Source organism: Wyeomyia smithii, chromosome 2, assembly GCF_029784165.1.
Source record: "Wyeomyia smithii strain HCP4-BCI-WySm-NY-G18 chromosome 2, ASM2978416v1, whole genome shotgun sequence".
Classification (NCBI taxonomy): Eukaryota; Metazoa; Arthropoda; class Insecta; order Diptera; family Culicidae; genus Wyeomyia; species Wyeomyia smithii.
The window spans coordinates 78,300,590-78,324,444 of NC_073695.1; the positions used below are offsets into that span (position 1 = coordinate 78,300,590).

Consider the following 23,855-nt stretch of genomic DNA (forward strand, 5'->3'; position numbering starts at 1 on the left):
AACCTTTATCAAAGTAACTAATTATAATTGGGTTGTTTAGCTATATCAGTTTTTAATGACATCTGAAGTAGTTGCATTTTATAAGCAAAACGTGATTGTTGACGCCTTCGTCAACACGTAGAGGCGGGAGGGCGAGCGGTGCCTCTAAAAATCGCTATCAGAATCGCTGCCGACTGAAAACTAAATAATCAGCGCAGCTGGCACGATGCTTCCGTACCGTCACACAGTACAAAGTGAAGAACGAAGCAAGCAAAGGACGCGGAAATCGCACACACGGCGCACACACGAAAGGATAACTGGCTCGGGAGACAGCGCGAATGCTGTTCAAACACAAGAAAAATGAGCCACCACACTGAGGTCCAATGCGCACTTTTAGCGAACACAAATAAATACTTTCGGATTAATGATAAAGCACTGAGATCATTTCCTTTAACTTTTAATTAAGAACTCTTCGTTACAACTTTGAAATAAACACTAGATTGGAAATACACTTCGGTTTTAAAATACACACTCTCGATTCAGAATACACAATGGGTTCAAAGTACACAATTCGCAATCAAAATACACAATGACGATTCAAGTTCACACTTCGGAATAAAAATACACAATGTAGATTCAAATTCACACTTCGCAATCAAAATACACAATGAACTAGCTTGCACGAAAGCGTGGTATTTATGCTAATTTAGTAGCGGCGCAGAAAGTTCTCGTCTCCTCTATCATCTTCCTCCATGCGGTAGAATGAATTAGAATCTGTGGCAGCGCAGTCGCTCACGTGTTGTGTTCCATTTAGCAGGAGAATATACCAGAAGCGTCGAATATACCTTTATTCGTAAAGGACATAATACGTTGGCGTAGTGAATGGAAAGAGCATTGTCCTGCAGCGATGATGTAAATCGGTATGAGATGCTCAAAGCCTGTTCGATGCGCGAACAGTGATTTTTGAAAATTTTATATCGTTATCCTTCAATTTTAAATAACGAATCAAAACTGCTCGAAATCGCTACAATGACAGTTCGCCCATATACCAACTGTCATTGTAGCGATTTGGAGCGACTTTTATTTTTCATTTAAAAATCGAAGGACGATGATATAAAGTATGAAGAAATCACGTTTTGCTTAGAAAATACACTCTATTACCTGATATATAACAATCAGAAATCCGTGAGTAGCTAAACAACCCAATTGTAACCCAGAACTTGAAAAATCTTACACGTTCCTTTTATTTTACTCTAATTTGAGCAACTTTGACTCAGTTTTACATTGTCTATTAAAACGTCAAAAATTGAGTAAGCTTCGTTTACCGAACTGAGTAACAGTTATTTAGATTGTCATAATTCTCTGCTATACTCTTTTTTTCTGAAGTGGTATTGAAAACATTTAAAAACGTTTCGCTAAAAATAAGTTGTTGTTTGGAAAAACGTGCTGTATTGTTGTTTGAAAAAAGTGTTTTTTATTTGTGTATTAGAGTTCCTGCAGATATGAGAATGGTTATGGATTTTTTGGCATGTGTACTATTTAAAACGTCAAGTCACAGTTCCCGGGTAACAGTGGACCGTATTGCTGCGGTTTTTAATGAAGCTGCTAAGGCAGAAGATACACTAATGATTCAATAAGGTTTGTTTTTTTTTGCAATTATTGCAAGGCTTTGACAGCCAAATACGACAATAAGTAAGTTAAAAATATAAATACAATATACGTATAAAGGCAGTTATTGTACTGGTAACAGCAGGAATCCGTGAAACATATAACTTATCTCTGTACTTTGTTTCTGATTAAACGATCAAGGCACCGGGTTTAGTTTACTCTATACATCGCAGCACGTTTCAAACCATGAAATAGAACAATTCCTGATCTATCCTTCCTCCCATTTGATACGGCACTTTACCATCTCTATTCACAGCCTTCAAATCTGCCCCATTTCGAATCAACACCTCTGCTAACTGCCTCTCGCTGCTCGAGAAAGCCATGTGCAGTGCCGTATTTCCATCGCAGTCAGCAGCATTAATGTTTGCCCCATGGTCCAATAACAGCTGAACTGTTTCAGTGCTATGACCATACCACTGTGCAGATTTAAAATGACAAGTTATCGATAAAAGAGCGGTCCGTCCCCATTTATTGCGTGCCTCTAAATCAATTCCATCCTTTTCGAGAAGCCGTTTAACCAGATGATCATTTTTCTTTTCCATATAACTCAACAGCCCAATCAAAGGTGAATATCCATCGTCATCTGTGTAGTTGTAATTCAAATCATAGTTGTAGTCCAAAAATTTCTCAACCACAAAATTAAAGGCACTATAACATGCTTTGGCGAACAGTCTGCTGGCTTCTTCCCGCGAATGTTGATATACTGAATCAAACAAAAATTTCGCAACTTCAGGGTGCTTCTCCAAATACCACTGGTAATCACAACTGAAGAAATCTCTGTTTCTGCTGTTCATCATTAATCCCAGAAATTCATGAGCACCAGTTTTGAAACAAGGGAGATTATTAAACAGTGGAAGCAATGCATTAGCCATACAAACATTTCCTTTACGCAATTGATGCCATAAAGCGGTCTCACCGTCTAAGTTAACCACATCCAGTTTAATGTTGTGTTTCAAAAGAACATTCACAGGACCACATTCTATTAAACAAAACAAAGCTGTGTCTCCTTGTACAGTCAACGCGTTAACATCCGCTCCACATTCGACGATTCGTTCTACCAAAGAAAGACGCGATTTTTGCTCCATATAGCGAGAACAGACTCGATGTAGTACAGTGCATCCGTTTGCATTTCGGATTTGTACTATTACTTCCCTTTCTGGATAACGCTCGATAAGCAGATTAAGCATGTCTAAACTTCGCACGAAATGGACCGTATGATTTTCATCGTTATCCACAGCATTTTGGTCACATCCTAGTTCTAGTAATTTGATAAACAGGGCGACATCATCTCTGGCAACGGCTAAGTGGAGCAGAGTTTCACCATTTCTTCCCCTAATGCTGCTGGGTGGGTTTGTGTTGTGTGATAGAGTCGCATCGATGTTAGGAAAGGACGATTCTATATCTGCGAATTCAAATGACTGTAGAAAACTGGCAGCTCTTTATAATTTTGTTCGTATATATGTACATACCTGATAATGAACTATATGCTGGTTCAGGTTCACACGCTTTTTCAACATCCTCACGAAGCTCGGGAAAATATTTCAAGAGCACGTCTTTTATTTTGTCCAAAGGGTTAAGCCGAACGATTTGCTCTCGTAGTTGTTCGAGATGGCTTTTGACAAACTCCAAGTGATGTTCAAATATAAACTGTAATTGGTCAATATTCCCACCATAAAGCGCTCTATGCAAAACTTCAATTCCTCCGTCGGTTTCAAAATATGTTGTTGACTCCGGTTTCAATGCGTATATTTCTCGAAGAAAGTCTATGTGTCCATAAATGACCATGCAGTGTAGAACGGTTATGCAGCCATAGTCCATCAGCTTTAAAAGATCGGGGTTTATACGTATTTCGTCGAAACAATATTTCAAAGCAATCTTGCGACACAACATTGTAGCTAATATCGTAACATTCTCCCATTGATAGGACAAGTTAAACTTGTATTTAACAATATATTTTTCAATTTCATTTAATATTGGACCTTTTCCGATGTAAGTAAGAATTGAAAGACTAGACAGATCCTTATCTTCGGCACGAAAGATTTCATTGAAGGCAGTTGATTCGGACTCATGGTAGTACTTTTGCCTGTAAGCGATCATTTTTTCTAAAACAAATTGAAATACTTTCACTTGATTTTTCCGTCGCATAAGTAACATAATGGCGTTGTGTTTTTGAGCATCCCGGAGAGTGCAATCGAAGTCGTCAAAATGTTCTGTTAATAGCCAGAAAATGACGTTTTCCCGGAAATGCCGACACGCGGCATTCAATGCACTATGGGTGTGAAATGCAATATCTGCTCCCATGTTGTAGAGCCGACCGATCAGGGCAATATTGCCACATGCAGCGGCTACTTCCATCGGTGTTTCGTTCATTCTTTCAGTTCCAGTGCTGTTCCAGCTAAGGTATCCGTTTGGAATAAGCTTATTTATTAATTGTAATACTTCTAACCGATTGGTTTCACTCGGGTGGATCACAGCCACTTCATCTCCTTCAACAGGTACTTTCAGTAAAACAAACACAGCTCGTGATAAGTCTTCTTGTGAAATTTGCCGATTTTCAAGTTTTTTAGCTGTCACGCAAAGCTCTTCATCAACTGCTACTAGTATGGTTTTTCGAAACAATATTTTATCACCTATGTTCCATTGGAATTTGGATACCAAATAGTCACGAATGCGATTGAAATCGAGCTGGTAAGCATGCAGTAAATCATCAATTTTCTGCTTGTTATTTTTCCGTATCCAGTTATGCAGCAAGGTTCCATCTTTAGACGATTGGTAGAAGTTTATTTTGAACTGGAGTAGCTTTTGTCGGAAATCCAGATCGTCTACTGGTTGTAACGAAACATCATTTGTGGGATTCTCATCGTCATCAAATAATCCAAATCCTATCCACTCAAGCTCTGAATCCATGATGCGAACTAAAGTTTTATCGGCAACGAAAGATGACTCGGTGTCTTTCTCCACATTGAAAGTGTTACTGAACTATTCGATAATGGTGCTTTGACTTGTATATAAATGCGGTTTAATGAATTTCGTAATATTGCGCACCTAAGGTAACTCTCGACATTTACAAAACTATAAAAAATAAATTTACTCAATCGAATGCAATTTGTTACAATTGAATGTGTCAAAATTCCATGTATCTGGAAAAACAGAGCATGAGTCCGACATTCATTGGTTTTCATATTTTTAGTACCTTATGATTGTTAATAGTGTTTATGCGTTTGTGCATTTGAAAAAATTGGTGATATATCTAGTACAAATTGCTATTATCTAAACCTTAATGGTGTAATTCATAGTTACATACATATGCGTTTTCCTTTTTACATTTTACTACGCTTTCCTCTATAATATTGGAAAGCATAGTATAAGCACATCATTTTCGGCTATACGATGAGTCACATTAATTTATCAGTTAGCTTCGAGCGGTGCGTGTGTTGCAAGCGGTTTCGCTGTTACTGATAGCCGATAAGTTAATTCATTTCATGTAATCGTTTTAGTCAAAGTTTTAAAAAGCACGGAAACCTCGAGCCATTTGTGTTCCTGCTCTACGCTGCAATGTATCGCAAACGATACTTTCCTGCCGAATTGCACCCGCATCGCTTACATTACGCAGGGCTGCGAGGGTTCATCGATCAAGTAAGAGAGCTGGTAGCAGGTGGTGCTAACATTTATGAACCCATTCAGGATTGAGAAACGGCGGCACACGTGACCATCGTCGAAAATCAGACGGAAGTAGCAGAGTTTTTAGTTCAACGGATGCAAAAAGATCTCCTTTTTGTAGGTAAGCAGCTAGTAAAAAAGTTTAGATGCAGTGCAAGTGATAAGTTTTGGTTGAGAAGGCCTATCCTGTTGGCACTAAACGAAGAGCAATATGACAATGTGAGTCAACTGTCTCAATTCGATTGCTCGTCATCTATCATTCTGGAGCAATCAATACTTATTTTGATGAAGTATCCAAATGATCGCAAGAAATTGGCCGTGGTAAACTCTAAATCTAATGATCCTTTGAAGCTCTTTAAAACCATTAAATCTCTGTTGGTCAAAAACGGACAATTAATTTGGAATAGTACGGGACTTTTGGGGAAATGTGAAACGTTGCCGCAGTTGGCGGCCTATCATGGAAACAAAACTGTGTTGAACCTTCTCATGGGCTACGGAGCCGATTTTAAATTCAGAGGTGCAGGAAAGCGAACACCGTTCCATTCGGCATGTGAAGCTTCTCAAAATGAGATAATAAAGCTACTGATCGGCAAGCATACTGATAACATTGATCCAATTGCACTGGATGAAAACAATGAACATGTATTGCACTATATCATCGATCGTCAAAATGGATTTTGTTTCAAAGTGGTACTCGACGCTATGCTGTACTATCGCCAGACACTCTATGGAGAATCGTCTTCACAGGCTTTTAATTCCATACTTAAGTTGGACCACAATGAATGGTTTTGGTCTCGTGTAAATAGAAAATTTTGTGATGATTATATTCGCTCTGAATTAGAAACGTATCAATACGATCTGTCCTACAAATGGGGACAAGCTGTTGCACTGATCGACCTTATAACTTATAAAAAAGCCTGCGAAAATTACAGAGCTGAAATACGGAAGCAACCGAGCCTTGTGAAGATATCTAATACGCAAGGTTATACCGCACTGCACGCGTTGATCTGCGCTAATGAGTTAGAGCTTGTTAAAGAACTTTATGAAGTGTACGCTTGTGCCAAAGATATATTCGAATGTAATGCCGCCATAATCACTCTCAACGGTTTGATGTCCCGTGAATATGTTGACATGATGAAGTTTGTTTTAAGTAAACATAAATCATTCTTCCAATCAAATATGGAAAAAATACGAGACGAAATTATTGCTGAATATCCGTTACCAAGTTATGAGACAGTTTTTGAAATTGTTTTAAACTATTTTCCTGAGCTAAAACCGCATATTGAAAAGAGAAAAACATATCTGTACAAAATTTATGCAGCAGCAACAGGTTTGTGTTTTTCTTTGTTAAAATTTTATTTATGTTAATTTTATAAAAGTATATTTTATATTTAAAAAAATACAGATTATACCAGGAGATATGAGAGTTTGTTGGATGACTTTGAAACGGCATTAGAAACTCTCATAGCAGCCGGCAAAACTCTTGACGATTATCATGACACCGGAGGCGCTGGCTTCTTACATCAAGCTATTCGCGAGAATCAACTTGAATTGGTGCGGCAGTTGCTGGAAGCAGGCGTTAACTTTGATTACATTGATACGGACGAGCGTCATGCGATTCATTGCGTCCGAAGTGTCCCGATGTTACACTCTCTAATCGCTCGACACTCAGCGGGGCGTTCATTGATTTATCGCAAAGAACGTAACGGAATGACGATACTCCATGTGCTTTGCTCAGAAAACGTTGAAAGTAAAAAAGAACTTATACTTGAACTTTTGCGCCTTGGTGCAAACATTAACGAACGATCAAGCGACGGTACTTTTCTACACTTATGAGGAGGATTTGTTTCTGTTTTTAACAAAGGATATACAATCCAATGGTTTCAATGGCATAGATCCAAACCTTCGAGATTTTGAAGGAAAAACAGCACTTCATCAAAAACTCCGTCACAGGAATAGTGCGATGGCTTCCGTTATGTTACGTTCAGCTACTTCCTGGGTCAATTTTACCGCTGGTGGAGAGTCTTATTTAACATACCTGGTTCGCTTTGACCAAGGATTTTTCAACATTCTCAAACCGATTTTAGACGCACATCCTGATAAAACAGCAGCAATGTTTAATGAGGAGCTAAGCGCGTCTCGATCACGCTGCTCGGAAATCTTTCTTAATGCCTGTTTAGAAATGAACGTTTACTGCATTGAACGATTCTTGAAGATGGACCTGGATTTCAATTACCGAGATTACCGTGGTTTAATACCGATAGTGAGTCTGTTGGGTAATTACCAACTGCCAGAACGAAAAATCATGTTATCATTGCTTGAGAAAGTCGATGTTAATGTTTCGGACACTGAAGGGGATAACGCACTGATAACTTTGTGCAAGAATTACACAAAATATGAATGTAAAGAATATGCCGCAGAAATACTGAAAACAGTGATCGATCTTGGTGCAGACATCAATTATGTTGATAAAGCCGGACAGTCAGCAATACATTATGCTTTCAAATCAGGCGAGCTTGATTTGGTAGAAATTTTTTTAAATGCTGGTGCAAATTATAGTTTAAGAAATGCAGACGGAAAATTGCCCTTTGAGAAAGCACCAACTGAAGTGTGGCAAATATTCTCTTTCCTGCAATAAAACAATATTCATACCTTAAGTCTATATGTACAATATATATAACAAACCACATTCAAAATTTCAGCTGTTTATTTGTGCTAATAACCGTCCTCGAGCATCATTTGCATTTCCTCTTCCAAAACATTGTTCTTGAGTTCGTCGATTCGAATACCTAGCTGAGGCAAAAATTCAACCAAAATATCACATGGTTCATCAAACATTCCTGGAGGTATTAGGTCTTCATCGAAAGATATCCAACATTCGAGCGGCAATAGTTCCAATAAAGTCTAAATGCTGATTTAATAGAAACAGCAGCACCGAACAGTTGCAATGCGTCATAACACTTGCCAAACAATGTACAGCTCCATCAGTCCGTTCAAACAAATTTCGACAATACTCTGGCTGAAGTTCGTACAACTCTTTAACAAAATCTAGTTCGTCTGACCACAGTAAACAGTGTAGCACATTGCACCCTTCGGGGTCCACTAGTTCTAAGAGATTTGGTTTCCGACGGATTTCTGCTTGATAATAACTTTTGGCTGTATGACGTGTGATCAACTCCATCAACATTACTTGGTATCCCGAACAGAAGCTTAAATCGTATTCGTATTTCTCTAAGTATTGCACTGAAAAGGTGCTCGTGATCGATCGTCGGTCATGCACCAAATTGAAAGCTCTGGCCATCTAGGGTGTTCATAACGAAATAAACGGTTGAAGGCTTCGATTTCCGTTTCTTGAAAGCGATCTTTTCGATAGGTAATCATTTTCAACGACGTAATCAAATATATCAGCTTTACATCGAGGTAGAAGATGCGTCAAAGCTGAATAACCAATATGATCCACTGCGGTCGGATCAAATTGATCGCCAAACTCCTCAAAAAGTATTTTGACAACGGTAAAATTTTGTGTATTGCAGGCTTCCATCAATGGGGTTACATTGTTTCGTCCTGGTTGTCCAACACGAGCACCATTAGCAATCAACTTTCTCATCAGATCGGTATCCCCGCGAAACGCGGCTAATTGTAAGTATGTATCGCAGCGTTGCTCGGAACCGCAGTTGTCCCACGACATGGATCCATTTGTTTCCAGCGATTTGATAAAATGTTGCATTTGCTCTTGGTTACTTTGGGTAACCTGAATGACTGCTGTATCCTTTAATGCACACGATCGATTTGAGAAAACCAACTCAATGTTCGCCTCGTCGAAATCTGTGTTCGAATTTGATTCTCCAAACATTTTGCTCGATTCCACTGCTCTTCGGTGTATGCGAATGATATTTTCTTTCTAAGCCACCATTTATCCTTTCCCAGGCTACAACACTTCCGCTCAATTGTCGCAAAATCATTCTGATAGCTGTTCAATAGCATTGTGCAAATATCTGCTCGTTGATTCCATATTGCGACGTGTAACACGGTTTCGCCGTTTTTCGCAGGTTTATAGCAGTTGGCTCCTTCGCTCAGCAGAACTTGCATATGATCCACATTGTCTTCGGCCGCTGCAAAATGTAGCTCTTCCTCGGAGTAGAATTCCGCAGAATATTTTTTGCGGAGCATGGGGAACGCAACCGTCTGCATTGGTATTTATTCTTAAACTAAGTAAAAGACGCTGTGTTCATGAACAATCATGAAACACTTGAACGTACGTCACATTTGTAATTGAATTGATGAGATACCTGTAGTCCGACAATATGGTTTGCTCAAACACATTGCAGTATGATATCAGCTTATTATCTGAACGAAAAAAAAATTGTTTTCATCATAAAGTCAAAGTACGATTCCGGGTCGAAAATCTTAATGTTTTTGTAAACTACCATGTATTGAATAAATATGAGCCCAACTCCGACAAAATGGTTATCGTTGAATTTGACATATCAAGCATTAAACGTCAGAAGGGTTTAAGACGTATAACAAAACAACGTATGAACGGTATGACCACACAGAACTAAATAAGAAAATCATTTACGTACATAAAATCATATACTATCTTCAATGTAATTAGTGGAGATCTTGTTATTTTAACAAAATCTACGTAACCTGTTATCCCCATGCACAAGCCTAAATACATCCATCGAGCACAGTGAAATGAATTGCGGAGATTTCAAAATACCGAATTTTAGTGAAACCAACCCACTGTGGTTCCCCCATAGGTCATAAAGCCAAAAATCAAATTTAATTATTTTGGTATTTCTTCACCTCTCAGCGTCCTTCGTAGTCTAGAGCTAACAATGCACAGTGGTCCAGATTGTTGAATTAGCGGTATTTAATGTTTTGTGCTAAAACAGCTGTTGTTAGGTTTTTAGTATATCCACAGATAACAGATATCCAAGCTAATTTTGCTTCATGTGTGAAAAGACGCAACGGTTTTTTAGCATGTCGCAATACGCAGTAAGGTACACACTCAAAATATATTTCACGTTATAATTACCGGAAAAGTTATGTGAATATTTTCCATTGTCATTTTCACGTAGATTTTACGGGATTGTCATTTGAGTTCATCATGAATTGGTGAGATGATTTATCCTGTGAATCTTATTCAGCAGACATATGCATTTCATGTGAATTTCACGTAGAATTCAACTACCGGTAAAGTGAAAAGTATTTGATTATCTGATAGCTGCTACGTTTCATACAACATATGTTTTTTAAACGTGGTTTCCTCAATTCTTAAGAGACAGAAAATAATTTTAAGAAATCATCGAAATATGTTGCTTGATAAATCGCACGGACATGAATAATCGTCCATTCGTAAATGAATTAAACAACATAAAAACTGGTAAATATTACGACATTTGGCGACGACATTCACTGTTAGCTGAAAGTGTTTATGTTCAGGTAACTCCTCGATCTTTTAACTAAGTCTGTGTGAAATCCGTAAGCTCAAGACTCGATGTCAAATTCTTCTGGTTTTTCAAAAGCTCACTTATTGGCAAGCCATCGGGAAATTCGATTTTATTTTCAAAGACTGAATCAGGCAACATCTTCGCCATTTTGATTTCTATGTATTTTCGCACAGAGAGTTCACGCGGTACTTTTTCTAATGACATTCGGTTTGACGTTGCCATGTTCACGTAGATGCTACGTGGTAAAACATGGTATGCATGTAATTTTCACATAGATGTTATGTATGTCACATAAATCATGCAAAATGACAGAAAATGAATAAGTATAGGAAATTTCACGTAACAATAATGTGAAAAATATTTTGAGTGTGGCGCTAAGAACACTTATGTCGTTTTCGTTGTCGCGGTGTAGCTACACTCAAACGACACTTTTGACACCGAAAATGTTTTATTTGACTTTTCGGGCTACCCTTTTTCTGTCTCTCCCTACACTTTTCGTTCCACGTGGTAAAGTGTCAGGTAAATTTTTTCTCAGCACATTTGCGAGATGGACATATAAAATGGAAACGAGACAAAATGACGAATGCGATAATGACCAAAACAAAACGAATTGACAGCTATCCCATTATTACGCATACCAAAGCAATGACACTGAAAATGTTTTATTTGAAGCTGAGCGGAGACATCTGGCTTCTTACTCTTCTTACTCACTCAGCTCGATGATCCCTGTTGTATTTTTCGTAAGTGATGCCATTCACTCGGAAAATACTTGAATGTTTTTAATGCTTTTTATCAGCATTTTGTACCATTCCTCCTGAGGCGATACTTTTACCGCCTGAGGGTTACCGGAGAATCTGCATCTTTAATAAACTTAAAATCAAACGTGTCATCCATCAATGATTATGATTCATTCATTGACCCATCTGAATTGTACTCTCCGCACAAGCAATATGCCTCAACAGGTATGTTCCAAACTTAATCCAGAACGGATTCAAAAGTAGAAATAATCTTACACTACACTATTTACTTCCGACATTGAGCAGCGGTATGCTGTTCTTATGCTTTACGCAAAACCGTATTATCTCCTTGCGAACTTTTAGATCTTTTGGTAATCGATATAAGTGATGATCCAAGTCGGATCTCTCACTACACCCGTGTTTGTATGTTTTGTACTTTATTTTGAATGTTCACTTGAAAATATTTCAGATTATAACAAGTAACATAATAAAAAACATAAATCAAAACAACGAAGCATGTTGTTCAGCAACACTGCCAGCAAGCCTGATGATAAATTTTAACGCACTCGGGGTTTTCAATTACAACCAATCAGCGAGTGGTTCCCAAAGTGGATGCAAATCTATACCCAGTTGTCTCCCCTTATGGCATCTTCAGCGGTGGTCTATTTTTGAAACAACTTTATGCTAGATTTACCACAGCGAAACCTAAATAGAACCAGCTAATATAGACCAACGCACCGGTGTTGCATATCTTGTTGTTTTAAACCGCTGACATCTGTCACACTGTCAACAATTCAATACCCCATGCTATCAGTTAATGAGACTTGTTATAATAAAAAACACTCAATATTTAACAAACGGAAATTCGATAATTTTTACGCACATTAAACGATTATTTTGGCAAGACACTTTATATCCACAAGACTTTATGGATTTGACGGTTCGACCCGAGCGTCAATGACATTTCTCAGGATGGATTGGTATGATCTATATTTTTCTGCTACAAGTAGGGTTTCGGAGGATAGCGGAAAATATTTGATCGCGTACCGTGGGTCCTTCGGTATCGATACCGTGGGTCCTGAATATCGGTATTTTTTATCGATGCAACTGACGCTGATATAAGCTGGATCGATACTTTCACCGCGATATCTTTCGATACTGTAGGGAAACTATAAAATCGGAGAATTGACGGATACGACCAATTGCCTGAAAGTCTTAAACAAACTGCGCGGAAATTTAACTCTTTTTGTGAAAGTCACCAACAGATTGCATATACCCGCGCACTTCTAAGATGGTTTTCATGCCTCTTGCGAGAAAAATTGTTTCGCAATTGACAATACTATCTATGCAGAGCAAAACCGGAATCGTCGCGTCACACACCTGACAAGCACTTTGTGGTGAATGGCTTAGTATTCCAATAATTATACAGCAGTCTTTTTATGCGGGGGTTTCATCTCAAATTTTTATGAAAACGCGCAAAATGTGACTAAATTGAGTTGAAAAGATTACTAACAAAACCGTTCTAAAATCTTTTTACAATGTTTGAATTTGAGAGTGATCAGTTTAAAGACAAAAATGCAACATTTTCACCAGAAATTGTGATTTGTTTCTAAAACGGATAACTCTAAACATAAAACGGAAGCTTAACTAAAATTAGGTCGATGTCTTGTACCGTTTCGGAGCACTGCAGAATGTTCTTGTTCCCTATTTAAAAATTTTTTAACATTGTTAAACTGTATCTTCTTTCTTCAATAAGTCATCTCCTCAACACTGCAGGGACTCGTAATATTTTTTTTTTGTAGAAAGGCAGACAATAAAGAATAAAACGCCAGAGCTTTTGTGCTGCCCGAAATTTCAAGTCAAGCCGAAGACGCGCTTATGCTATTGCACTGATTTGTATGTGACATAAAACTCCCACCGTGGTCCCATTAGGTCTATTGATCGCAGGGATATCAAATGTGCAGATTTGTCTGCAAAACTCAGATTTTTGAATCGCAAATAATTGCAGTTTTTCCATAATTTCTGTGTTTTTGTCAGAGTTTCTTTATACTTGCGCAGACTTTTTCAAAATCTTTGCAGATTTCTGCAAACGCATTTTTTTTTTCAAATCACGGCCAGATTTTTTTTTCAAATTTCAAGCAGATTTTGTCAGTTTTTCGAGCAGTTGCAAACTTTTTCAAAAACATCTGCCATCTCTGACTGACCGTAATAAAGATAAAAAAAAATGCCGCTCTTCATAGACCTGTTCAAGTAGCAGGTAGAATATCGATACAGCTGATATCGATGCTTCGCGTTCGAGATCGACCTGGTATCGATACAGCCGGACGAAAATTATCGATGCTCGAGTATCGATACTTTTGTAGATTTTGGCCAATGTTACTAGGTCACATACTGCCAGTTATGCTTCAAGCTTAAAAGGAGCAGTCATTGTCATTTGTCCTGCGGCTCATCTAACCCGCAAAGTCGAAAAATACGAAAAACGAAACATAACGCCCCCCAGCGATCATTTAGTTTTGTTCGAGTTGCTCGAAACGAAATGCGCAATGTCACCCCAGCATTTTGAACGTTTTCAGTTCAGTGTCTTCTAGGAACATTTTTCTGGCCTCTTAAGTTCTCCTCTAGTCCCAATACAATTAAGGCGACGGTTATGGTCTTTCCCCTTTTGCTGGTCTGTTTCCTTGATGCCATAAACGACAAACCTGTTAATATTCTGCTTCAGAAAAGCCACAAAAATGAATTGTGAGTTGTCATAAAAAATCTTTGTTTTGTTAATTCCCCAACACTCGCAAAACGCTTATATGGAAATAGCCAAAAATAAGGTATTCAATTGAAATATGACATTTTACCCACCTATTGGCAGCGTACAAAGGATTTTATAACGATCTATTTCTTGTTCCAAAAAGTGACAAAAATAGACCAAAACGTATACCAGTTTCAAATTTTTTCAATTTAGATCTGGTATAAAACAAAATTTACACCACCGGTGCAGCAGTGAATTTGAGTTTGTTCCAAAAAAATAGAACAAAACAACGATCTGGACCACCGCTGAAGATGCCCTTAGATTTGAAGCTGCAAAAGACCTTCCTATCTGCGCTAGTATTAGTGGTCGATTTCACTAATACAAGTTTTATTTTTGGTTGCAAATAATCAATACGCTGGTAGTAACAAAAAATTTCCTCCTGCCCCGAACTTTTATTCAAGTTGTAAGCCGATTTTTAATTTTATTTCATCTATTTTTCCACTAAAACAAAGTTTGTTGAAACAGGTAACACTAATAAACTAGGATTCATAAGTGAAGTATTTTTCCAAATTGAATATCAGCTGATTTTTTGGTTGAAAACAAATCAATTTTATAAGGATACACGACTAAGCCTGTATTGGTGAGATCTGGCGTGAAAAGCTCTATAGCACGGAAAAAGTGTAGCTACATTCAAAATAATTTTCACGTTATGATAACCGGAAAAGTTATGTGAATATTTTCCACTGTCATTTTCACGTAGATTTTACGTGATTGTCATTTGAGTTCATCATGATCTGGTGAGATGATTTATCCTGTGAATATTATTCAGTGGACATATGCGTGTCATGTGATTTCCACGTAGAATTTAACTACCGGTAAAGTGAAAAGCATTTGATTAACGGATAGCTACTACGTTTTATAAAACGTATAAATTTCGATTGTGGTTTCCCAAATTCTTAAGAGAGAAATTAGATTTCAGAATTTTTTGAAATATATTGCTAGATAAATCACACGGGCATGCAAAAATTCCAATTCGAAAATTGATTGAACGACATAAAAACTGACAAATATTAAGACATTCACCGTCGATAATTACTGTTAGCTGCTACTGTTTATGTTCAGGTAACTCCTGGATCTTTGAACTGAATCTGTGCAAAATCTTCAAGCTAAAGATTCCATGTCGAATTCAGGTTTTTCTAAATCTCACTCATTGGCAAGCCATCGATGAAATCAATTTTATGTTCAGAGACCGAATTACACAACAGCTTCGCCATTTTGATTCTTGTATATTTTCGCACGGAGAGTTCATTCTATTTGACGTTGCCAAGTTCACGTAGATACTACGTGATAAAACATAGTATGCATGTGATTTTCACGTAGATGTTATGTTTGTCACATAAATCATGAAAACGGACAGAAAATGAATAAGTACAGGAAATTTCACGTAACAATAACGTGAAAAATATTTTTAGTGTACACCGCGAAAACGAAAACGACATTAGTGGTCAATGATTCGATAAAATCGATAGTTCTGCAGCTTTTATCGATATTATCGCAATGAGAATGGTTGCCGTTTTTAAATGTAGAAACTTTGAGCAGTCGTAATCTGTAAGAATTTTCATTTTTTCAATCCCTGTGTATATTTGCGATAAATTTGTTTGTTTCAGTGTTGATTTGAATAAATAAATACATAAACCTCACAAAATCTAAGAGAATTTTCATGCGTCTGGCAGCTTCGAAAGTAAACCAGCGCTGCCATCACTAAAGTGGTCAAAGTCGCAAGTTGCAGAAAGATGTCGTTAGCATTCCAAACGAGTAAGAATTTGAAATCTTACACACGATTTCTGGAGTTTTTCGTTCTAGTTGGATGTCTGTTATCGTTGGTATATCTGAAAGATATTTTGTGTTTGAAAAGGCGCTTCTTTTTAGAAAATAAAAATTAGGGTGGCTCCATTTTTATCAAAAATAGCAAAACTAACTTTTTTGCTGATAAAGCTACGGTTCTTTTTAGTTCAGAGGAGTTGTAGATCCATTTATTCTTAACAACTTTGCCGAAGAAAGCTAGCATACTTTTTGCTGCATGATGAATTTAATATAGCAAGTTAGGGTGTCGCTGAAAAATCTAGTTTTTTCGGTGTTACTTTTTTATTTTTGATTCTATCAAAACTTGGTCTTCAAACAACTTCTAGGTCTTTTTGATGCATGTGACATGTAGCGAGAAATCCAACCAGAACCGCAAAGTTCAAAATGGATTTATTTGAGATAGAAAAATATACACCCTTCAAATTTTAGATATTATATATTATTATATTAACTTCATCATGCCGCAAAGAGTATGCAAGATAGAGACTAGCTTTCTTTGGCAATGTTGTTAAGAATAAATGGATCTACAACACCTTTGAACTCAAAAGAACCGTATCTTTATCAGCAAAAAAGTTAGTTTTGCTATTTTTAAAAAAAAATGGAGCCACCCTAATTTTTATTTTCTAAAAAGAAGCGCCTTTTCAAACACAAAATATCTTTCAGATATACTATGAACCTAACAACAGCTGTTTTAGCACAAAAAATTAAAAACCGCTAAATCGACGATCTGGACCACTGTGCAATGGCATCAATTATTGTATTGTATCACGGAGGAATTGTTATCCGTGGGGCTTGGAAGTGCGCATAGTTTTCACTATTAAACAGCTGTAAAAAGCATGTTATTAGGTTAAGTTCAATTTCACCCCTTTTCAGTGAATTTAAGTATTCCAAAGTGCTTTTTCGATATGAAGGTCCAACAACAAGGAATGTTAAGCTTTTTCTAGTGGTTTTAAGAATGTTGTATTGTATTGTTAACGACTGAGCCAACGGTAAAATAGGTACATTTTGATATAAATAGATCACCAATGTATTTTCATTTGTCAATTCAACAATGTTCTTAAGCGAATTTACGTCAGTGCAATGCATCAAAATGTTTGTTAGGGATCGTTCATCTATCCAAAACACAATTTGGCTGCCGAAACCTGGCCTTCTTCGTTTTTGTTTTGTTTTTGAGTGTTTTCTTATGCTGTAATATTTTGCAACCCCTGTTCGACGAACACCGTTTGACGTCCATATTTCTAGGTTCATTGCTTAGATGTACATTTTGCTTAGATGTACACAAGATATTTTAAAATCTAGAAACTCATCATTATGGAATTATTATAACTTGAACCTAGATCAATAGTATGCGCGAATACATTACATTTTCACCCGATTAGCAGTTCGTTGGAAATAATCTGAGCGAACAAAGAACAGCTGCATAAAAAGATATGTCGCATAGTTGAATAAGGTAGAGCAGATCGATCTCCTATCATCGAACTATGATAACACCACCAAGGAGAGAACAGTCCCTTTTCGTGGTCAGCTCATGAAGAACGCAAAAAGATTTTTATTTCATCACTTTTTATTACATTTTGTGAATTATATTATTTTGCTCATTGTAATTTACTGAATATGTATTGTGCCATATCAAAGAAATGTTGTGAAAAAAACATTTATTAATCTTTCAAATACACATCGAGAAACACATTTCTTTTGTATGTATACACTCATAAAATTTCTGGCAACGAACAATTCAAGCTGGATAAATTAAAGCCCTATAGTTAAAGTTTGGACGACTGCCACTAAAAAGTTCCAATCGAACTGTCAAAACTTGTTCCAATCGAACATAAGAATGTTTGACATTTCAAGTTTGTCTTAGTAGATGATTTAGCAATAACGAAATGCGAAAACTCTAGAGATGAAACTCGATTGTAACAAAAAAAAACATTAAATTCCAAAAATCTTTACGATATTTTATTTTTTAAACCGGTACAAAATTCATAAAGCCATAGATCTACTTTCTATTGTCTCTGGTCTTCTGCATCTGATGAATTTTAAATTTTGTTTTTTTTTTTACTGTTGACAACTAGATGAGATTCTGAGTTACTACGGCTGTTGGTGACACATGGAATTTCGCACGAACATTGGGTAGCTTGTTCGGAGTGACCGTAGTCAATCGACATATCTCTTGCCACTTGAGCCACAAACTTTCAGACAGGTCCCGGTAACTTTTAGTGCTTTTCAATTCTCCGACGTGAAGTATAAATCATCGGAACTGCGAAACTTTGTTTTTTATTCGGATTGATATTTTCAAAACGCCAAACTCAGGCTACAAATATGTGTCGTTTCTGTTATTAAAAAATCCTCTTGTAATTCACAAAATTCAAGCCATTTTCGGCGATGATTTTTATCGGTGGGGAACCGAAAAAAGCTTATGTTTTTAAAATTTCCTGATGTTCAATTTGATAGAAAACAGCACTTCATTTTTTCATTACTATATATACCAAAACAAATTGAAACAAAAAACTATGAAACTGAAAATTCGAGTAGTCATGAAATAACTTTTACTTTTTGCAATGTTGCTAGTAGTTGAAACTCTAAAATGGCTGCCAGATCGACGGAAATTCAGTCGGCCAAACTTTAACTCTAGGCCTTTAGGATAAATTACATGGTTAAGAAAAAGTAGTAAAGACAAAGTTGGTAAAATATGGTAATACTTTCAGATGACCCTTGACCACGAACCTATAAAAAATACTTCGAAATAGATGTGATTTTTGCATTCAGCATAAAAAAAACACTAAGACTGACGTTTTGAACTTAAGACATAGGAAAACAATATTTATGACCACTCTTCTTAGAAAACAGAGCCACTGTGCGACCATTAAAAATCTGTCAAGCTTCTACGAGAGTAAAATCCGTAATATCACAGAGAACAGACGTTCATCTTATTTTGAAAGGATGTGTAAAAACTTGAAACTGTGAATGGTGATGCTCCCGCTATGTGGCGCTTGCGTCAGTGATGAACCAAGCACTGATATTGATAAAATATCGATACGGCAATATTTTTGCAGTACAACTGGGGTCCTATCTCCCAGACGGTCTCGAGGTACATCGCTGGACTAACAACCCAGTCGTCGTGAGTTCGAGCCTCGGTCGGGAAAGACTGTTCGTGTCAGTAGGATCGTAGCGCTAGCCCCGAAATTGTCCTGTACACTACACAGTTGGCTGCGAAGTATGTGTACAAATAAAAACAGAAGGTCGAGTTCCGAATCGGAATATAGCACCAAGGCTTTGCTTTGCTTTGCAACTGGGGCACTACAAAACAGATGTCGTTAGTGTATTAACGTATTTTGATACAAATTTTTACACACGGTTTTCATTTTATTTTTATATGAACATTTATGTCTGTTCTCTGTAATAATATTTCAGAGCAAAATCCCTGAATAAATATCGAAACTCGGTTGAATATGCTGGAATTCAAATACAAATTATCAAAATAAATTAATATATTACTTCTTATATTTGTTATTAATTCAGTTTTAGAAAACGTAAGAATTTTTCACAAATTATACTCAAAATACTGTCAATTTTTTCGGTAATTTGTGCTTTTTGAAGAGAATAAATTTAAAAAATCCATTGTGTTTTTATCAATTTTGAATAAAAATGAAACTAAAATACAATTATTTGAAATTAGTCTCAATACTAACGAAAAAATAAGCATATAGGTAAAACATGTTTATAAATTTTCCAGTATACCGCCTGTGCAAAGGTATGTGTATTTGAATGAAACTCAGTTTAAAGATACAGCTCTCCCGTTGAAATGAAAATGATTTATTGAAATATAATAACAATTGCAAAAACTACATACTAAGATTATCGTTGGTACGTCTTGCTCCCATCCATCCGTAAAATTCAATAAGTGTTAAATGTGATTATATATTAAATTTGATAACGCCCGTATGAGAATAAAGAATGTCAATAGTTGCTGCTACATCTTGGCTTCCAGTCATGTTGACACCTGGAGCACATCTCCAACTAGTGCGATGGCTTCAATTTCAACTGCTGCCCCCAGAGGAAGTTTGTTTACAGCAAAGCATGTACGTGCCGGGAAGTTACTGGTGAAGACTGCACAAGTAAATCAACGATTAGCAAGGTTCACCGTTTGACCTATGGTAACCTTCATCAAAAGCTGCACTTTAACCCTTACCTCGTTTATACTCGTCATTCACTGCCCCATAATCGTTCATATCAGCTAGAAGCACCGTCGTTTTAACAACTTTTTCAATGCTAGATCCGGATTCCTGAAGTAAAGTGGACAAATGCTGAAGTGCCTTGGCCGTCTGTGCTGCAGCGCCACCATCAACCAACTTTAGGGAACCCAACTCCATGCCCAAAACACCCGAACAGTACACGGTACGATCAGCGACGATTGCTTGGCTGAAGAATTGAATAACTATGTAGAATTGCTTCTCAAGAGGTCAATTCACCGAAACCACACTTACTTGTAGGGAGCTGCTGCTTTTGGGCACTTAGCAGTGGAAACGATTTTTCGTACAATGCTAGCCATTATCGCGGAAAGCACGTCTTCAGTGCAACCAGTACGAAAGGCAACTAACTGATCAGGTATTGCATTTGTTGGAAAGTGGAAAGAAATTGATAAGAATGGTTTATTCATATTGTAGTGCTGAGAGTAGCAAATACAAACAAAGGCATATTAAAGCAAGTTATGATTGTGCCTTCTTGGCTTCAATACAAAAGAAAATAAATCGCTCAAGAGATCGATAGGTATTGTCGGTATTGTCTTCTCGTTAATCGTAATAAAATTTGGATGGAATAAATTTGCAATCATATCATGACTGAAACCTCTTCAATGTAGTAAGGACATGAAGATATGATGTTAAACGAGCAAACATCCAGCCTGGTGTAAATGCTTGGTTAAACATGATCCCGCAAAACACTAAACCAACAGACATTTTTTGCGTATTTATCAGTAGCACTGCAAATGTTGGGCTTATCTCAACACTGCATCAAACTGTCCACATTCCTGGACATAAACTGTAAATGGTAATGTCAAAGATATTTACTATCTATAAGCTATGACATCTTTTGTGGGTGTAAGTTAATATATGAATAACAACAGCATTGTTACGGAGTTACTAATTTATGTTCGCTATTTGTGTGATTTCACTTAGTTGTGCTCACTAGTTACGGCACGATACATTAACGTTTTGTAAGTTTATTCGAGTTGGCAGAGTTTTGATAAAATCATTCATAATTCATTTTAACAACTTTAGTTTTTTACACCATTTTAGACTATTCATTAGTTGTTTAGCTGCCTAACAAGCATTTCACTTTCGAACAATGTTTATGAGTGTCAAAAAAGCTGCAAATTTATTTCATTGCCAAGTTCAAATCTTATTCTGGAACTGATAAAAATATTCACCTTTTTTTAAATACCTTCGAAATCATCATGATCAGTTGAAATATAACTGACTGACTTCAGTTCAATCATCCCACTTAGCACCTAGTCGCGATATCAATAGCGAGCTCAATTTTTTTATATATTGTTAGATCTTTATATGACGGAAGCCAACAGTTTCATTCGATAACTCGAGTTGTTCACATCAATCATCGATGGCGGATATGGCCTATGTTCGGAAGATAATCTCAACGAAAAAATGCCCGAAAGCGTTGGCACCGTATAAGTAAGTATACTCGTGTTCAGAGGGATCTAAAATACACGGATTTGGCATTATGATTTCAGTCAAGCTGTAATCGCAGAGCATACAGTTTACTGCTCCGGAGTTCTTGGTTTGGAACTGGAAACGTTGCAGCTAGTTGAGGGCGGAGCTGCTGCTCAAACCGCAAAGGCTTTGGCTCACTTGGCCACTCTGTTAGAAGAATGCGGCTCCTGCATTGCAAATGTAGTTAAAACTACTGTCCTACTGGCAGATATGAACGATTACGCCGCCGTGAATGATGAATACAAAAGAGGTTAGTATCGGTCACATGACTGCGATGAGTCGTTGGGTTTTCTATAAGTCTTGCTTTTTTGAACAGTTTTTTCCAGCAATTTTCCGGCACGAACTTGCTATGCTGTTAGCAAGCTCCCTCTTGGAGCGGCTGTTGAGATTGAAGCTATCGCATTAACTGGAGATGTAATTCAGGTTTCAGCCTAAATGTGAAGAGATATTCTACTCAAAAAGCAGTCATATGCCAAATGTGACCTTGAATGAAATTACTGGACTAAGTTGCTACACCAATAATTTGATCCATCCTGCCGTTAATTATCAAAACACTAACACGTGCAAAGGCATTTACAGATTAGTATTGTTCACTTTTTTCGTGATGCATATGTTTTCATGTAGCATATTCAAGAAACTTTGATAAGTGGATGATGGTGAGGGATTCGATGATGAATTGCAACTGCTATAAAAGTGTACGTAGTGCTTATCTTTTGTAACAGCAACCGTGAAAAAGTGAATGAAAATGTTTTGAGGCTGAAAATATATTATGTATATTTCGAAAATTATAACACAAGTAGAAAATTAGTGTGAGAGTTGCTTTTAGAATGTCTATTTCCTCCATACACCATTCAACTGTTTTAGTGCTGAGTGGTATTCCTCTTTCCACGAGATAAGGACAGGCTTAATAACGTTGTTCTATACGATTATGCTAACTCTATTACCGGGACAATACGTATTTAAATACAAGACGTGTCTCTGTAATATTGATTTTACTGTATCTCTGGGTCGTGGTGGTCGAGGGCAGTGGTTCTATGAATCGTCCTTCATTTATTTCAAACTGTTGTAGGGTAGTTGAAGGCAAAAGTATACACGAAAAACGCTATGTGGGACAAAAGTACGCAGAAATCACGGGACAACAGTACGCGCTAAGGCTCTGATAGCAATCACTTGCTATACCTTGGCTCCAGAGGGCCTTATGGCATATATCACTCGACTCGGTTCGACGAGCTGAGCATTTTCTGTATGTGTGTGTGTATGTGTGTGTATGTTTTTTTTTTGTTTCAGGTGGAGGGGAAATTTGCGACCAAACCCCTGAGGTGACCAACCTCAGGGAGTGTGGGGTTGGTTTGAATCAGTGACCGGACCCACTAAAACCCCTCCTGTCTCCAACCCATAATACTCCCCGGGACGACCGCTAAGTATTGCTTCGGGGAGCGGCTTTTATGCTTTGAGCAACCTCCTGTCTCTATAAGTCTCTAAGCTAATTAGCTAACTAACCTGGAGACTGGCCGTTAGCTAACACTGGCGTGTTGGTGGTCAACCTGTCGCCTGCTTTGCAACTCTAGGACTATTTGAGAGGCGGCTGCACAAACCGCCCTAGTAACAATATTGGTTTTATCGAAGTTTTATAGCGCTTAATACAGCCAAAACAGCGCTATAAAACTGTCATAAAACCAGTTTTGTTACTTGGGCGCCCTCCAGGTGTTTGAGTCTTCACACATTCTATGAACTAGGTTGTCCGGAGTAGTGTCTGGCCCGCTCATAACCATCATGTCGCTCCGCGCACGTGCAAAACGAGGACATACGAAGAAGTCATGCTCAGCAGTCTCTTCCGCATCCAGGCATTCGGGGCACACGGGGGACTCCGCATGCCCGAACCTGTATAGGTACTGCCTGAAGCAACCATGACCCGACAGAAACTGTGTCAGGTGGAAGTTGATTTCTCCATGGCGTCTCCCGACCCACCCGGATACATCCGGAATAAGTCGGTGCGCCCATCTACCTTTCGTGGAGTTGGACCAAT

The 23,855-nt window shown here is 37.5% G+C and overlaps 3 protein-coding genes and 1 pseudogene across 6 annotated transcripts; 2 read left to right on the forward strand and 2 right to left on the reverse strand.

Moving 5' to 3' along the window:
• Positions 1–1,115: 1,115 nt before the first annotated feature.
• LOC129724906 (putative ankyrin repeat protein RF_0381) lies at positions 1,116–6,680 on the reverse strand. 2 transcript variants are annotated; one of them, XM_055680185.1, is made up of 3 exons: positions 4,841–6,680; positions 3,117–4,787; positions 1,116–3,049 (listed from the first exon to the last, which is right to left on the reverse strand). In XM_055680185.1, the coding sequence occupies exons 2-3, from the start codon at positions 4,552–4,554 to the stop codon at positions 1,827–1,829; spliced, it is 2,661 nt and encodes an 886-aa protein (XP_055536160.1). In that variant the 5' UTR covers positions 4,555–4,787; positions 4,841–6,680; the 3' UTR covers positions 1,116–1,826. The 2 variants fall into 2 exon arrangements, with proteins under 2 accessions (XP_055536160.1, XP_055536159.1); XM_055680184.1 differs by having other exon boundaries at positions 3,117–6,680.
• LOC129724912 (rutC family protein UK114-like) lies at positions 1,320–22,644 on the forward strand. Of its 3 annotated transcripts, none has more exons than XM_055680191.1 (4): positions 1,320–1,617; positions 21,657–21,790; positions 21,850–22,079; positions 22,146–22,644. In XM_055680191.1, exons 2-4 carry the CDS (start codon positions 21,720–21,722, stop codon positions 22,262–22,264), a joined length of 420 nt encoding a protein of 139 aa, XP_055536166.1. In that variant the 5' UTR covers positions 1,320–1,617; positions 21,657–21,719; the 3' UTR covers positions 22,265–22,644. The 3 variants fall into 3 exon arrangements, with proteins under 3 accessions (XP_055536166.1, XP_055536167.1, XP_055536168.1); XM_055680192.1 differs by lacking the exon at positions 1,320–1,617 and adding an exon at positions 14,685–14,703; XM_055680193.1 differs by lacking the exon at positions 1,320–1,617 and adding an exon at positions 15,019–15,037.
• LOC129724905 (ankyrin-2-like) lies at positions 4,311–9,716 on the forward strand (annotated as a pseudogene).
• On the reverse strand, positions 19,896–20,740 carry LOC129724911 (rutC family protein UK114-like). Its single transcript, XM_055680190.1, has 3 exons — positions 20,588–20,740; positions 20,293–20,522; positions 19,896–20,210 (listed from the first exon to the last, which is right to left on the reverse strand). Exons 1-3 carry the CDS (start codon positions 20,650–20,652, stop codon positions 20,092–20,094), a joined length of 414 nt encoding a protein of 137 aa, XP_055536165.1. The 5' UTR covers positions 20,653–20,740; the 3' UTR covers positions 19,896–20,091.
• Positions 22,645–23,855: the final 1,211 nt, after the last annotated feature.

Bases quoted from the DNA above. Each gene is read 5' to 3' on its own strand.
- LOC129724906 (XM_055680185.1), bottom strand. From the start codon at position 4,554: ATGGATTCAGAGCTTGAGTGGATAGGATTTGGATTATTTGATGACGAT. The intron at 3,050-3,116 runs GTATGTACATAT...TTGAATTCGCAG, and splicing joins AGCATATAGTTCATTATCAG to ATATAGAATCGTCCTTTCCT.
- LOC129724911 (XM_055680190.1), bottom strand. From the start codon at position 20,652: ATGGCTAGCATTGTACGAAAAATCGTTTCCACTGCTAAGTGCCCAAAA. The intron at 20,523-20,587 runs GTAAGTGTGGTT...TCAATTCTTCAG, and splicing joins AAAGCAGCAGCTCCCTACAA to CCAAGCAATCGTCGCTGATC. The intron at 20,211-20,292 runs GTAAGGGTTAAA...TTACTTGTGCAG, and splicing joins GAATGACGAGTATAAACGAG to TCTTCACCAGTAACTTCCCG.
- LOC129724912 (XM_055680191.1), top strand. From the start codon at position 21,720: ATGGCGGATATGGCCTATGTTCGGAAGATAATCTCAACGAAAAAATGC. The intron at 21,791-21,849 runs GTAAGTATACTC...TTATGATTTCAG, and splicing joins AAAGCGTTGGCACCGTATAA to TCAAGCTGTAATCGCAGAGC. The intron at 22,080-22,145 runs GTTAGTATCGGT...TTTTTTGAACAG, and splicing joins GAATGATGAATACAAAAGAG to TTTTTTCCAGCAATTTTCCG.